General features: G+C 32.4%; 3 protein-coding genes and 1 long non-coding RNA gene across 10 annotated transcripts; 2 read left to right on the top strand and 2 right to left on the bottom strand.

The window, feature by feature from the left end:
* Positions 1 to 228: 228 nt before the first annotated feature.
* On the top strand, positions 229 to 7,082 carry LOC105193762 (brahma-associated protein of 60 kDa). Of its 5 annotated transcripts, XM_026140876.2 has the most exons (8): positions 248 to 334; positions 491 to 528; positions 1,238 to 1,364; positions 2,992 to 3,167; positions 3,509 to 3,857; positions 4,223 to 4,420; positions 5,675 to 5,933; positions 6,348 to 7,082. In XM_026140876.2, exons 3-8 carry the CDS (start codon positions 1,251 to 1,253, stop codon positions 6,752 to 6,754), a joined length of 1,503 nt encoding a protein of 500 aa, XP_025996661.1. In that variant the 5' UTR covers positions 248 to 334; positions 491 to 528; positions 1,238 to 1,250; the 3' UTR covers positions 6,755 to 7,082. The 5 variants fall into 5 exon arrangements, with proteins under 5 accessions (XP_025996664.1, XP_025996659.1, XP_025996661.1 ...); XM_026140879.2 differs by lacking the exon at positions 491 to 528 and having other exon boundaries at positions 229 to 334; positions 3,527 to 3,857; XM_026140874.2 differs by lacking the exon at positions 491 to 528 and having other exon boundaries at positions 229 to 334.
* A 324-nt stretch (positions 7,083 to 7,406) lies between these two features.
* Positions 7,407 to 15,868, bottom strand: LOC105196431 (dehydrodolichyl diphosphate synthase complex subunit Nus1). Of its 3 annotated transcripts, none has more exons than XM_039457609.1 (5): positions 15,599 to 15,868; positions 12,493 to 12,741; positions 9,983 to 10,102; positions 7,660 to 7,909; positions 7,407 to 7,570 (listed from the first exon to the last, which is right to left on the bottom strand). In XM_039457609.1, the coding sequence occupies exons 1-5, from the start codon at positions 15,633 to 15,635 to the stop codon at positions 7,480 to 7,482; spliced, it is 747 nt and encodes a 248-aa protein (XP_039313543.1). In that variant the 5' UTR covers positions 15,636 to 15,868; the 3' UTR covers positions 7,407 to 7,479. The 3 variants fall into 3 exon arrangements, with proteins under 3 accessions (XP_039313543.1, XP_039313540.1, XP_039313538.1); XM_039457606.1 differs by having other exon boundaries at positions 12,493 to 12,760; positions 15,618 to 15,867; XM_039457604.1 differs by lacking the exon at positions 15,599 to 15,868 and having other exon boundaries at positions 12,493 to 12,825.
* Positions 13,285 to 15,488, bottom strand: LOC120359596 (nuclear pore glycoprotein p62-like). Its single transcript, XM_039457611.1, has 4 exons — positions 15,204 to 15,488; positions 14,923 to 15,084; positions 14,564 to 14,778; positions 13,285 to 14,408 (listed from the first exon to the last, which is right to left on the bottom strand). Exons 3-4 carry the CDS (start codon positions 14,648 to 14,650, stop codon positions 14,208 to 14,210), a joined length of 288 nt encoding a protein of 95 aa, XP_039313545.1. The 5' UTR covers positions 14,651 to 14,778; positions 14,923 to 15,084; positions 15,204 to 15,488; the 3' UTR covers positions 13,285 to 14,207.
* LOC120359598 lies at positions 14,734 to 15,394 on the top strand. The gene is made up of 2 exons (XR_005576371.1): positions 14,734 to 14,822; positions 14,901 to 15,394. It is a non-coding gene; the product is annotated as an uncharacterized LOC120359598 (long non-coding RNA).
* Positions 15,869 to 16,424: the final 556 nt, after the last annotated feature.

The following is a 16,424-nucleotide window of genomic DNA, read 5'->3' as shown; positions in this document are numbered from 1 at the left end:
AAATTACAATAATTTAATAAAAAATTACTAGTAAGTTCATGTATCAAGTACTCGGTGTAAACTAGGCCATATATATTTGAAAGTAAGAGCCACTTGCACCAACGCCGATTAACTTAATCGCTGATTAGGTCTATCTGAATTGACCAATCGTATTTGCCGTTAAGTAAAAACGACAAATGCGATTGGTCAATTCGCATGCGATAGGGAATTCATAGAAAAACGGCTGGCATGGCCGCTCTCAACGTTTGTTCCTCCCTGGTCTCTGAGGCAGAGGAAACGGAGTTGAAGCATAGCCATACACCAACACAAAGTTGAAATATTAAAGCTTTGAAAGGTTACTTAACAATACTTTTCACAAATAAGTTTTGTAAATAATGTTCATTAGATAATCGTGTGTGTACACACTCCAATGCAATAGAACAAAGCGTGATGATTCTATTTTATTATTCCTTGTGAAATTTGTTCATCTAAAGTGACTACGAATTTTCAGAGGCATTCAGCTACGGATACATTTAGGATTTCTACAGCGCAAGTTGATTTATTTTTTTTTTTAATTTGCTAAATACTAATACAATGCATTTGTGTAATTGATAACTTTATATTATATACGAGTAGGATTGAATTTTCTGTTTATTTTAGGTTATATCATTCCTGCGTCGGGTATCGATTGTGATTGTCGTTTTATCGTGTTGTATTTCCACAGACTAGTTCTTATACATATAAATAAAATGCTTAATGTATTTTTATTTATTTTTTGCTTGTGTATACTTTACAGAAATTTAATACTGTCAATACTAAATTGATTAGTGATTAATTACTTACTTTAAAGCACTAACGATAATGCTATTAGGCTACATTCCAACATACACTGTCAGTATTGAAAATCTATAATCCAGGATACTATACTGTAGATATACAGTAAAGTATACTATAGATTTATAGTACTAGCAGTGAATTTCGAAATATAGCTTTAATAAGAGATATATGCAGCGTACGCACATGTGTATATGTGTTTGATTAATTGTTTATTTATTTACCTCCCATAACAACAGGTTACAATTGATATCATGGCAAAATTGAGGTAATGCGCAAATATCACAGTGATATTGCTATATCAAGTGGACATTTGTATGTCACCACAACTTTGCTGCATTATCACTTGTGATCTTTTGTTATAGGAATATTACATATTTTTGCAATTTTAGTCAATACGTGCATCGTTTATGTTTTTCTTTAGAGTGTAAAGAAAGATGGCCCAGAGATTTCCTGTGCCAAATGCAGGAAGCAATGGACCACCTCCGCAGCGATATCCATCACCATCGGTACCACCGAATTTGCGTCAATATTCTGGTCCAAATTTCCCGGTAAATATATTTGTTTCAAATACATTCAACTGAACACGATTTATATTAAATAATTAAAAACGATTAAAAAAAAAATATATATATATATATATATATATGACAATTTAAAAATATAAGATTTAAATGAAAAAAGAGTCTTATCCTTAGGGATTGAGCCTGGAATCTTAAGCGTAGCAGTCAACGCCTTAACGCTGGACGCTATGCCACTGATTTTGTTTTATTTTTTAACTTTTATATTATATATATATTTTTCTCGAGAATGCCCGAATATTGCAACTTATGGCTTTACTACAGTAAATGTTTGAATACTACACACTTGTAAAATTTTATTAAAATCGGTGATTTAGTAAAATGCCCGACTGTCAAGTTCTTCTTAGATATGATTGTTTTTTTAAATATTAACTTTTGGCTGATTAAAGCTAGATCTTGAAATTCAATGTGTATTTGTTTTTAAAGATTATTTACATGTATACATCCCCTTTATGTTACAAGAGTTTACAAAGGATCACGCACAAAGCCAAGGGCTTTTGGCCCTCGATAAAATTAGTTAACTTTAATATGCAATAGTTCTTGACTCATTGATCAAAAGTCTTTAAAAAGCACAAAGCTAAAAAAAAAAGATATGACATCAAAATGCCGAAGGCATGAGAGCTCGAACGCTCGAGAAACTGCGTTTTTAAATTAAGCAGAGAATTACTAAGTTTATGCAATTCATCTGCACGTGTGCTTCGGACAATCTGCACGGAGAGCCTCGCGATAACCGATGCTTTGAACAGGCATTTAACTTGAAACATCCAAATATTTCGAGAAATATGCATCGTACGAAAAAATTGTTCTACATCAAATTTGTTTGCTTTGAAATGGGCAGTAAGATGGCGCTATTATCAACTTTATTTTTTTATTTTTTTAATGAAACCCCTCATTTTTTATAACATATTTCTATAGTTGAAGTCGAAACGTGTTTAAAACACTGTAACAAAGTGTTGTATGTTCTCTTTAAGGGGATGCTGGACCGGTCTCTGTTTTATTACAAGTTTTATAAATAATCCATATGAATAATCTTTAAATTTATGGCACAACCCTACTTATATTTAATTTATACACGGCAACTTTTTGCTATAACGAGTACCGATCAGGAATGAGCTACAGTTCTCCAAAATAATGTCTTGTGAGAATAATTGAAGGTTTTTCTACCATAAAAAAACAAGTCCTTTTTTATTAATTTGGGTTATGGCAAATCATTCTCTGGTAGCGTCACATCGTGAACCATTTTATTGCAGCAAGAATCAAACCGAAAACGCTAAATATAAATAGATAATAAATACAAATTTTTTGCAAGAACTCAAACAAATTCAGAGGTTTATTTTTTTTTAATGTCACAAAATATTAAAGCTAAAAATATTAAAAATAAAAATTTTTTGTTCTTATATTGTATAGATACTCTGTTATGTGTCCGAAGAAAAATTATCATATTTACATGGTTTGAAGATCAGAAGTTTTTTGTGTCCTGAAAATTTAATTTCACCGACTCATTTTTTTTTTATAGGAAACCCTCAATTTTATTATACAACAATTATAATTGAATCACGAATGAATGATACGATATACAAGTCCGTTTCTGTCGCAGATGCAGCAGAGATCTGGATTTACTCCGCCACCGCAGATGGGTAACGCTGGGCCTGGCCCCGGCGGAATAATGCGACCAAACCAACCTTACTCGAATATGCGCCAAGGTCCAATGCCTACGCCGCCCGTTGGAAAGAGGAGCGCGGATCAACGTATTCCTATGTCGCAACAAAAACCGTAAGTACTTAGCTATTGGTTATCGAAAGAAGTTTAATACAAACGCTTTACATTACACTGTGTATAAATTTTGTATTTTTTCGTTAATCAAATTACATTTTAACAATTAGCTACTTTTTGTTTTGTTATTTTTGAAAATTCGTCCTTACTCTCGCATGGTCGTCCTTTTTATTTACTTGTGTAATATTATTTGTCTATTTTAATGTAATGTTTGTCTAATTGGAATTATACCGTTTATACTTGAAATCAAGTTTTATTAGGAACCTAACTCACTGCAACCCAAGGCTTACAGAATTATTTTGTAATTTCTGTGTCTATGGTTTTCGAATAAACTCATTTAGGTATCATTTTTGGAACAGTGATTTTTCACATTCCACATCAAAGAAAAAGAAGAAGTTGGCAGACAAAATATTGCCACAGAAAGTGCGCGACTTGGTACCGGAGTCACAGGCTTACATGGACCTGCTAGCGTTCGAAAGAAAGTTGGACGCGACTATAATGCGAAAACGCCTCGATATTCAAGAGGCTCTGAAACGTCCGATGAAGCAAAAGCGAAAATTGCGTATTTTTATCTCGAATACATTTTATCCGGCTAAAGAGGCGGGCGAGGGAGAGGAAGGATCTGTAGCGTCCTGGGAACTTAGAGTCGAGGGACGTCTTTTGGACGATACTAAAAATGATCCCAATAAGGTATAACGTCATTGTGGATAAAATATGATAAATAAATCTGTGCGAGCGCATGCATGTGCGTGTGTACGCGTAACACGGGACAAATTTATGAAAGAACATCGAAGAATTTTTATTACAATAGTAATCAAATTTACTATCATTTTAGCAAAATTTAATATAAATGTTATTTAATTTTTTATTAAAATTACAATAAATTTTACAAAAATTATATTAATTTCTATTAAAATTAAAATAAAATTCTTTCGTGTTCATTTTATTCCAATTACCATGATTTTAAGAGTAAATTCTAAAAGTAAATTTCGTATATATTTATTTCACATATGAATATATTTAGCGATAATATGTTTATAATAATAATTTTACAGGTAAAACGAAAGTTCTCGTCTTTCTTCAAAAGTTTGGTAATTGAATTGGATAAAGATCTGTATGGCCCTGACAATCATTTGGTCGAGTGGCATCGTACGTTGACTACGCAGGAAACGGATGGATTTCAAGTTAAAAGACCAGGCGACAAGAACGTTCGCTGTACAATCCTTCTTCTTCTCGATTATCAGCCGCTACAGGTGATCTTTCTTTATATAAATTAAGCATTTTGTTACAACCGATTAATTTTCAAGGCTCCTGATTCTTCGCACGGTCATATTGAAGTCGTGTCGTCGTAAGCGAGAAACGCGTAAAAGTTTCAGCCAAAGTGGCATTTGTAAATTAAAGAGAATTTGGAATAAACAGAATAATGATCGTTTCGAAACACTTGCAAAAATGAGCCTCGACTTTTATTCTTTTTCCGTCTGAGAGTTAATAAATAGTTAAAAAAAGCACGTAAAGTGAAACCTGTTAAGACAGGAAAACACACGGACAGCTGTTGAAAAGAGTGCAAAATATGCTTTTATGCGTAAAATTCAAAGCAACTTTACTAGCAATCCATTTTTACGAATTCGGTAAATACGAGACTAGTTTCACAATGAAACACATAATAACGACGAAATGACACGCGAGACAAAATTTCATCGTCAACGCGTTGTCACGTTTTACGTCTATTAGTTCCAATTTTTTCTACGATACTATATCGCCACCGTTGATGCAGGCGTTCTCGGTTGAGGAGTCAGAAGCTTTAACGGCCTCTCCAGACAAACTTGCATATAGCTACGTAACTATATGCATAAAGAATTTGATTGGTTCATTTCTTTATGCATGTGCTAATGGGCCAATCAATTTCCTCATGCAGCAAGTTTGTCTGGATAAGCCCTGAGTGATAAATTGAATAAATAGGCATTCTCATTTATTTAAATTCTTCGATTGACATGAATCATTTTTCTAAAAATAACTTTCCAAGATAGCATTTAGTCTTATAGGAAACAGTTTTAAGTAATTTATTTGTAAATGAAAGAATTTTAAAAACTCATTCAGTATATTTATATGAATAAAGTTTGAAAATATTTTAGAATTTGAAAAAGTAGTTTCACGATATTATTTTTGTATAGGAGTACGAAATATTCATGAATCGTACAATTTTCTTTAAATGTAACGTCACACTAATGAAAACGCAGCAACAATGTTGTTACTACCTTTAAATTATTATCATAAACGATTCTTTTTAATTGTTTCCACGTCAATATTTATCGATATTATTGAGAAAATATTTTGAAGTAACTTAATTTTATTTAAATTTGTTCATTATTTTAGAAGATGATATGAAACGCATCGAACGCTCTTGTATTAAAAATATACGCATATGAATAAAAAGTTGAGCAACTCACTTTTTTAAACTGTAGAAGAAACACTCTCTTTAAATTTAGTTTATATTAATCACATTTCAGTTTAAATTGGACCCAAGATTAGCGCGATTATTAGGTGTGCACACGCAGACACGACCCGTCATAATATCCGCACTCTGGCAGTATATAAAAACGCATAAGCTCCAAGACAGTCACGAGAGAGAGTTTATCAACTGTGATAAATATTTGGAACAGATATTTGCTTGCCCGCGAATGAAATTCGCCGAAATACCGCAACGACTAAATCCATTGTTGCATCCACCTGATCCCATTGTGATAAATCATGTTATAAGCGTGGAAGGTAAGCACGAAAAGTGTAATTTTTATAACTAAATATTAATCCTCACTAATATTGTAAATAAATGTATATATGTATTTATAAGTATTGTAAATAAATTTATAGCTGATAGAGATTAATTTTTATCTGTGAAAAATACAGCCTTGGCCAAAAATATTAATCACCTTGTATTTTTTTCAATATTTTTAACTGAACAAATTGAAATATTAATATAAAAATCTTTGTTTTAAGAATCCTTTAATACGCATAATACCTATAGGAATAATACAGATAAGAATTCCAGATGAATGAAAAAATAATCCGTGCCTAATCCTCCCGTCAAGACTGTATTATTTTTGGATTTTGTAAGCCAAGTATTGCGACTATTGTATGTTACCAAAACTGATTGGAAATGATATAAAAATTTATATCGTTTAGGTACAGAAACGAAGCAGACCGCGTGCTATGACATCGACGTGGAAGTGGACGATACATTGAAGACGCAAATGAACAATTTCTTGTTGTCAACAGCGAGCCAGCAGGAGATTCAGAGTCTGGACAACAAAATTCACGAAACCGTCGAGACGATTAATCAATTGAAGACCAATCGCGAATTTTTCCTAAGTTTCGCCAAGGATCCGCAACAATTTATCAACAAATGGATCATCTCTCAGACTAGAGATTTAAAGACCATGACCGACGTCGTCGGCAACCCGGAAGAAGAACGGAGAGCTGAATTTTATTATCAGCCCTGGGCACAGGAGGCCGTGTGTCGTTATTTTTACACGAAAGTGCAGCAAAAACGAGCAGAGTTGGAACAAGCGCTGGGTATCAGGAACTCGTAAAATCATCGAAATTGTACTTGATCATTTTATCATAGAACCATGTAAAATATTCGTAAGTGTTCGCCTTTATATAATTATTGCGATATGTAATTGCTATTATGGCTTATCTTTCAAAACATATTTGTAACGTTAATGTAGATTATGCGAAAAAATTGCATTTACTACTATATAAAGCAAATTTTATGCCTGTGTGAAAATAAAAATATAATGAAGAATTTCTTTTTCACGTATGTAGTTACGTAATACGAATATGTTACAATCTCGATTAAATTTTTGTTGTAAAATTCAATAGCGAATTTTGAAATGAAAAGGATTAATCGAAACTGCACTATTTTTCTCTAAAGTGTCTGTCATATACCTTTCCTATTCTTTTTGTCCTATACTTGTCTCTTTGTTATGACATTAACATATTTTTTATAATTATATTGAAGAAAATAATTGTTAACGTGACAAAATTTTTTACTCAATTAAATTTCAATTCAAATATTCATATATTTAATTTAAATATATATATATATATATATATATATATATATATATATATATATATACATATATAATACCTGGACTTCTGTTAAATTAAACAAATTTTTTCTCCAGTGTGCAAGAATTGATTTTTGTATTTGTACGTAAAATAATCATATTGGAAAACTCAGTTTTTTAATAATTTATTTCTTCTTATCCAAACGCAATATCTCTCTTATACAAATAAGGATAATTACATACTATTTACCATACCGTTGTATACATTTGTTATACCTCTCTAATAAATATATGAAATCTTTCACCGAGACATTAACGTACATCGGCAGCATTCTGGAAAGAGAGATTAAATCGTTAGAGTTTAAAAACTAAAATTATTTGAAAGATGTTGATAGATATTTGATAATTTTTTACAAACTCACAAAAATTCTGTTGTTCTCGTGTGCCATGGTAGAATACCATGTGTAGAATAAGTATAACCATATATTAAAGCGAGATCGGGATCGGGCATCTCTTTTATTTGTAATTTTTCAGTGATTAGTTCATCCGTAATTTCTTTTGGGTCGAGGTCCCCCGAAGATATGGCTTTTCCCAGCGACTGCGCCAACGTCACTATTTTTCCTTTGCTGTCTACGTTTGACAGTAACGATACATTTATTTTCGACTTGCTTCCTGTAATTGAAATATGTGATCGCAAGTAATGACTTTCTTGAGAGGCATTATTGCTTAGACTTTTAATTAAGAATGCGTTTAAGGAGACGTTATTAACATTGTAAACGCAAACGTTCACAAAGCCAGTAGCGCAGTAAATTCCATAAACGACACAAGCGTAACATTAACATGACAGTTTACGCGTAAAATATAAAAAATCTACATTAGAGGAAAGCTGCCAATATTGGCATAGACCTTTTAAAGATGCGTTTCACTTGGCGCTCGTAACACTCGCGCCATTCACGCTGCTATTACCCATTCCACTTGCTTATGCACGTTTATGTGTGTCAGCAAGCGGAATGGACTTGAGTGATTTATCAAAATGGCAGCGCTCGTAATTTCTTACTGATTGGAAAAAAAATGTTCATATATAGTTATATATATTTGTATATCAAATATATGTCCTTGTATAAATATTTAATATAAAACGAAATATATATAATATTTAAAATATATATTATCAGTATATTATACAATTATATATAATGAAAAATTATATAACATGTATATTATAAATTATATTATATATACAGTACCAGTCAAAAGTATATCACCTTTAAGTTTGTCGTACGTATCGTCAAAGTAAATTAAATGTCTTCAAAATTTTGCAGCACATACATGGTAGCAGATGCACCTTAGACTTAATGTGTGATGACAACTCACTAACAAAATACGTTTTAATTTAATAAACTATGCATTTTAAATAAAGTTATTGTAAAAAAAAACAACTAAAGATACTATACTTTTGATCGGTACTGTACTTCATTAAACATTATATACACATATATATTTATATGGATATATTTGATATATTATTATATAGAATTATATATAAAAAATTTTTTCTCAGGGTGTCCCAAAAAAATCATATTTCCTCTTAAGAGCGGATTCTTTGGATTCCAAGATAAAAATCCTGATACGAAAGTGTCGAGGGTATAATGGTTTTCAAATTATTCACGATTAAAGTTTACGAATCACAGAGGTGACATTTCGCGCGCTCAGGCATGGTGACATGTCAAGGGGTGAAGGCACAAGGGTACCTCTTGACATTGAGGTCATATAAATACACAGTGATATTTTTATTAAGAAATTATTTCTATAGGAAACATATTTGTACATTACATATGCATAATTAATGTTTTCAACAAAGTATCGATTCAATAATAAGATGTTACGATAGTTGGGTCAGCTATCAAAATAAATTTATTATCTCAAATATGTTTTATATTGAAAAAGACAATAAAACTTTTAATGTTATAAAATTAAACTTATAATATTACTGAGTTATTCGAAAAATAGGATTAATATCTTGGAAAAAAAGTTAGAGGAAATGTAAGATCTTTAACACATATTATATCAGTCAGCGTAAATTAAAGCGTTTTGGCTACTCTCTTAATCTATATATTCTGATATCTTTATCAGTGATGCATAAAATAAATACTGAAATCTTTATTAGTGAGCCATATTCATAAAATAAATTCCGCAATCTTTCGCAGCCGCATCGGATAACTTCCAATTTCGAGATAACATATGTTATTCCTATCCTTGTAATTTTAATGCAATTCGTTACCAAGCTATCGATTGAGACTACTCAGACCTTGATCGGATCAGCCGTTACGAGATCTGATAACTCGTTAATGCTTGAAATCGCTGACTCGCGTAAAAGAGGCGCGGGTCATTCTCGCTTTGCGTTTTTTATCTTTTCTTTAAATTGGCACGAGACGCGACCGCGCCTCTTGATTGAAAGTCATCTCACTCGATAAAGAGGAAGTTTCTCGAAAGTTGAAGGGCTCCGAAACTTTTCATAAAAATATCATGAATTGCGAAAAGATCAGAAAATTATAATTATTTCAATAATAATTATCTTATCTGCAAATATAATTATACAATTAACATTACGTCAGCAGTACGTCTTATATGTTACAATTGCGCACATGATTAGAGAATGCACATATTAGCATTGTTAAACTTGAAGGCCTTCAATTATTCTTGAAAATAAGTAGCATATGGAGAAACGGAAAATGTATACTCTACCAATTGTTCTATTTTGACTAGGTGCTTTTGCGTGTGAATTCCAAATAATATGCTCTACTAGATCAGGCCGTTTCCTCGCAAATTCCTCTTTAAGATTAACTTCATTCTTCTTCAAGAAACCTAGAAAAATAATGTAAATCGAAAAAATTTAAATTCGCACAATAATTGTTCATATTTCTTAATTGAAAGATAGGGCGAATTATATATTTTTGTAAATTTTCTGTTTGCAATTATTTACTAAATTTTTCTTTATAATATGTATAAACTATGTTTCTCATTTCACTTTATAAAATATAATTCATGTTTATTACTTCAAATGTAACATAACTATATAACTATTAAACTACACATATAACTGTACTCAAAATTAGTATAACCAACTTAAATTATTATTTGATTGTACAAAAATATTATTAATACATGTAATGTATTAATGTCTAACCCTTAAATACACTAGAGGGCTTGAGAGACCCCCTATGAAGTTTTGAACGCTTGCTGTGTGAGGGAATGAGACAGGAGGTTCGAACCAAAAGGGTAAAAAAGTTTGAAATCTCTTTTTTTCAATTGATATGGTTGATCAACTTTATTGGTCAACTAGAATTCGAACGGTACGGCACGGCACGGCAGCAAAGTTATGTTGGGGTCTGTGGAACTATCATTGTGTGTGAATGAAACTTTTTTGTGAGTAATCTCATATAAAAAAGAAACTGAACAAAAGACGTTCGAACAGGTCCGTTCACGTACGTTACTCGCATATACTTTATCTAAAGTTAAAATACTATATCAAGCACGCTTAAGTAAAGTAGCCATATTAAGATGCTATGCTATTGAATAATTTTGCATGACTCGGAAAGGGCATGAAACATTATAACACAAAATCGAATTATAGGATGTCTTAAAAGTATCTTTGCAAAAAAGCAAAATTTAAAATTGATTCAATGAATTCAATATAAAATAACTAAACAATAAGAAATAAGTTACGTAAAAGTTTAATGTGATCATTATTGCACAAATGTAACAAAATGTATTTATTCACATTCTTCACTCAAACAAAATTGTGTAATTACATATCAATTTTCTCTAGTTTGAACCGTTTTCAAAGTGCAATGTACAACAAAATGTACCATGTCCCATCGTTTTTGAAGATCAATATAATTCTCAATTTTTCTCAATTTTAAAAGTCCCATTTTATGCTATAGAGTTAAACAAAGTCTTTGAAGAAAAAACAAAAAACAAAAAAATGTTTTCAAGATGTTTTAAAGTACACTTTACTGTGCTGTTAAAACAAAAGCAATTGGAGTAACAGATTTATCGCTCTTATTTCAATAGCTGAAAGTTTAAACAGTTTCAACTACAAACATCAACGTTTATATAAGTTTTGCACTGTAAACAAACAACATAAAATATGTTGCTTAAATTTATTGTTTTTTTGCTTTTCATAACAGTAATTGCCACTGTGATAATACTATGATAAAAATCATCATCCTTCTTGTCCTTTCAATGGCTTCAGTATGCCATCAAATTGCACTTTAGGTACAATTAATTAATTTCAACTGCTTTCCATTTAGTGAACACAGTTGACAAACGAGCATTGTTCTATTTTTGTTACTCATTGAATATCAAAAGAGAATAGAATGATGCTTGTGTCAATTGTTTCCACTGAAAAGAAAGTAGCCTTCAAAAACTATTCGAACCGACTGTTTAAGTAACAAACAAAATATGATCGAGTGATGATTTTTGTCATAGAATTATTCAGTGACTAACCACTAAAATTTTGTAATACAAATAGTTGCTTATCATATGGTCAATTTGAGAGTCATGTGAAATCACACATAATCTGATCCCTTAATCACCTTAATGATCTGATTTTAATCTTTACGTTTGCAGGGATATGAAATAATGCATTTAAAAATTTACAATTTCAAAGTACACCCAAGGACTTTGATTCTGTCCGTGGGGAAAATTTCCAAACTGAGAAGTCGCTATCTTTCTACATACAGTTCATGATTAACGTAACGACCAATAAGCTCTAGTCGTTTCATTAATAATGAACTACGAGTATGTAGAAAGTGGTGACTTCTCAGTTTGGAAAATTTTCCCATGGACAGAATCAGTCAATAGGCCTGTTCGTGTTGCTGCCCTTTTTGAATTAATTTCTTTGTCGTCTCTCTCTTTTTTACGATCGAATATATATTTATCTCATCTCAAGTGCAAAAATTTTTAGGGATTTCAAGCAACTCGAACAGACCTATTGGGTGTACATGTGCTCCAAGATATTGCATCCGATGAAAAGTCGAAATGTGATATAACATTTCGTGATTGTCATTTTTTACATGATAAACAAGCACACAATAAATTTGTATGACAAATAACACTTTGAACTTCCTTAATGTAAATGCATAAATACATATAAAACGATTGGTTTTATTTTTTTTTTCCATTTCAGCGCAAATTTCTGTTTTTACATACAGATATATAATATCAATATCAACATCAAATCGGTTTTTTACCGTCACGATCGAAGAAGCTGATGTAAGGTATATCAAGTGTAATGCACCATCCAATTATACGCACACAATCCAGGACGGACTCGTCGTACAGTCCGAGTACGATCACCAGGTGCCTAGGTGTCTTGCTCGTTTTCGCGAGCGTGTGGACGAGCACGTCGAATTCCGCCGTTCTGTACCAGGACTCTGTGAACCACCGGTACACCACAATGCACGTGCTGCGAATCGCCAAATATAGGCTATATAAGAAATGTGCAAGCACTAACAGCATGTATAGAAGCGCGTTCATGTTGCCGTTGGCGTGCGACTGCGTGTCTGAATGATACGAATGGTGTTTGATGACGTTAAGCGGTCCCAATAATGGTACCCGTCCCCAGTGTCAACGTGGCGGGGACGATTTGACCATAGTAACCAAGGTATTTTTATCTTGCTTTCAGTAGTTATATAGGAAACAAAAAGACTTAAATAGGAATACGAGATATGCTTGCACAAAAAATAAAGAGGATTGCATCAGCAATCCTGACCGCGCTTTTTCACTCTATTACAAACACGCTTACTGGTACACGGCCAACCGAGCCATATTTCGTCGACGTTCATTCATGTTAAATCAGGGCTTCCAATCTCCCGTGTATTTCGATGAAGCCAGCGTTAGTGGCGTCCTCGCTGGACCACCTCAAGTAAAATGGAACTACTTGCTACTAAGCAATATCTGTCGGTAATATTTAGGTATCTGTCGGTAATAGTTAATATTAATATAATAATAATTAGGGAAAAAAGAAAACATTACGAAGGAAATACTGGTAAAAATAAAATTGTCATATTTTATTTTGCATAAATGTAAAATACAACATGTGTTATGTATATTTACTTAATCATACATTATAGATTAAACATATCGAAATATAAACAAAGCAATAAATTCAATTAACAATGAAATAAATTAACAATAAATCAATAAACAATACGCAATAAATCAATTTACAATACAACTTGAACAAGAATTCTAATCGCAGCTAAATCTTTGTGCTTGTGGTTTTATTTATGTGATTTTATACACTTTCCTGAAATTCAATAAACTGTTCGCCGAATTGTTTTTTAGTCATAATAGAGCCTTACATTGAACCCTGGCTGAGGTGATATTTTGTACAATAAATTCTTTGCAGTTTTTTCAGGGAGGGGGGGTTAATATTAATTTCAATTTTAATAATACGTGATATTACTCAATCTTGTTCAATGTAGGGCTGTGTTATGACTGAAAAAACAATTCGGCGCACAGTTTATTGAATTTGAGGAAAGTATAAAATCACACAAATAATACAAGCACGAAGATCTAGCTGCGACTAGAATTCTGGTTCAAGTTGTATTGTAAATTGATTTATTGCGTATTGCTTATTGATTTATTGCTAATTTATTTCATTACTAATTGAATTTATTGCTTACGTAGAAAGTATTCTACTTTTACATATATGTAACATACATGATATGTCTGCTTATCGCAAACTAGGATAAATGGAAAAAATTATAAATTATGAAAATGGTGCTGTTTTTTAAAAAAAAGGATTTTAACAAAATTGATTCTATTGTATGCGTAAGAAAAAAAGTAGTTAACTTATTAATATTGCAATAATCCTAGTTTATGCGATAAACACATATGTATTTTACATATATATGTGTGTGTGTGTGTGTGTGTGTGTGTGTGTGCGCGCGCCAGAACATCCTTAATGGCATACCCGGTTGCTCGGGATCAGGGCGTTGTATTCCCACGCTGAGATTATGAAGAAAATCATGTGAAGGATGGCACTAATTTTTGTGATGTTTTCTTCCAATGCTACTTTTTTCTTGATGCTATTGTTTCTTAATAATGCTAGCTCCTTTTCTAATGGTACTAAACATTCTTGCAACTCTTTCTGTTGTCCAACCTGTGAATGATACAATTATTTGAATTTAATGAAAGTTTAATAATTGATTTAGTAAATAATTAACATAATAAAATAAAAATTTAGTTATTAAAGTTATTTATGTTACTATTGTATAAACATGTTTACATAATTGGAAATGTACAAATATAACTTACAACATAATCCAATTGCTGCGACTCGATTTTCACTCTTTCAACTTCTTGATTCAGCATTACTATTTTGTCCCCATTTGTCCCAAGCATTAACTTGTGTCGCTTGATTCACAAGTACTTATTCTTGCTCTTTCAACTCCAAGGTCCATTTATTAATACATTCTTCGAGTTGACAGAAATTAATAGCCCCTGATAGAATACCGCTCATGGAATTAACGCTGCAATAAAAGATGTTTGTAGTTGGCTAAAATTGAACTGCAAGGTAATCAAATGTCTTATTGGTAATGAGCAAAAATTGATCTTTCAAACATAAACTTTGTTTTTTTTTTTTTTTACGAAGGTAGAGGAAAATCTTCACAAACCTCCTTTTACGACCAGTGACAACCAGTCAGACCAGAAGCGGAGAGGCGGTCCATCGTGGACTGACGTACCGGTGCTATCCTTCTCCGATCGGCTATTCTAACTCATGACGAGGAGCTTTGTAGCCCGAAGAACATCCAGAGACGCAACAATTTCTCATATTTCTAAATAGTCAAATAACAAGTTCTCATATTTATAAATAGTTGTTATTAAACTCAATTGTTATTGGTTTGGTTTTTTTTTCTTTTACGTTATTTTAGGTTATATAATAAAATTCACTTACCTTATCAATAGGTTGTACGGGTAGGCCTCTGAACTACTTCTTTCTCTTCTTTCCGGACAAAATCTGAACACTGTTGAACACTGCTGAACACTGCTGAACACTGCTGAATACTTTTGAAATATATTGAAATATAAATCCGCGCACGTTCTGCGTTGCACATGGTTGCACATGTAACGAAAACAAAGCATGAACCAGTATGTACCATGCGAGATTTATCAACCATTTTACCGACAGATATTGCTTAATAGTTTCATTTGGCCTAGGGTGGTCCAGCGAGGACGCCACAAACGCTGTCTATGGCGTCGTACCATATAATTTCTTGAACACGTGGATAAATCTATAGTTCATGTTACGTATACTATAGATTTTCAGTACTGGCAGTAATTATCAGAAATGTGCAAGCACTAACAGCATGTATAGAAGCGCGTTCATGTTGCCGTTGGCGTGCGACTGCGTGTCTGAATGATACGAATGGTGTTTGATGACGTTAAGCGGTCCCAAAATGGCGGTGGAGGACTCAATTGGATACTGAAGGTTGTGGTGGGGGTTCGATGTCGCTTCTCTCTTTATATAGGACTCTACCAGCCACGAATGCGTGAGCTAATAGAAAGAGACAGAGAACAAAAGATCCCTCAATAGACACAATGCGAAAGAGATATCTCCCCACTCAGCTACATACACCCACGGAATTTGATTCTGTCCATGGGGAAATTTTCCAAGGCCTTGTTTACACCGAGCACTTGATACGCGTGCTAACTAGTAATTTTCTATTACATTGTCTTAATTTCGGCAATAAATTAAAAAAATAGTATATTAAATTGGTACAATATGAATCAAGATAATTAAGGCTGCGGTCCATTTAGTACTTCTGAACGCTCTGAATGCTACGCTCTAAACGCTACGCTATGATCGGTCCACTAGTGTTACCAATATTACAATCACTACACAAGTGGACCAGTTTGTAGCAGTTGTAGCACTTGAATCAACTAGCCGCGATTTATCCAAAGGCTTGTTTTCTATTCCTGCACTAGACTGCACTGGAACGTTCCTTCTTGCTTTCGCTAACTTTAAAACATCTATCTATTTCATTTTAAGTGTACACTTATTTAGAGAGTTCAGGAACAGAAAACAAACGGCAAATTTAATAATGGAATCAATTCCGATTTTAGTAAATGTTTATAATACATTCAACGATATAATATCTTATATATATGATGATGA

Source organism: Solenopsis invicta, chromosome 2 (assembly GCF_016802725.1).
Source record: "Solenopsis invicta isolate M01_SB chromosome 2, UNIL_Sinv_3.0, whole genome shotgun sequence".
NCBI classification, from domain to species: domain Eukaryota; kingdom Metazoa; phylum Arthropoda; class Insecta; order Hymenoptera; family Formicidae; genus Solenopsis; species Solenopsis invicta.
This window is presented reverse-complemented; position numbering and strand designations above follow the sequence as displayed.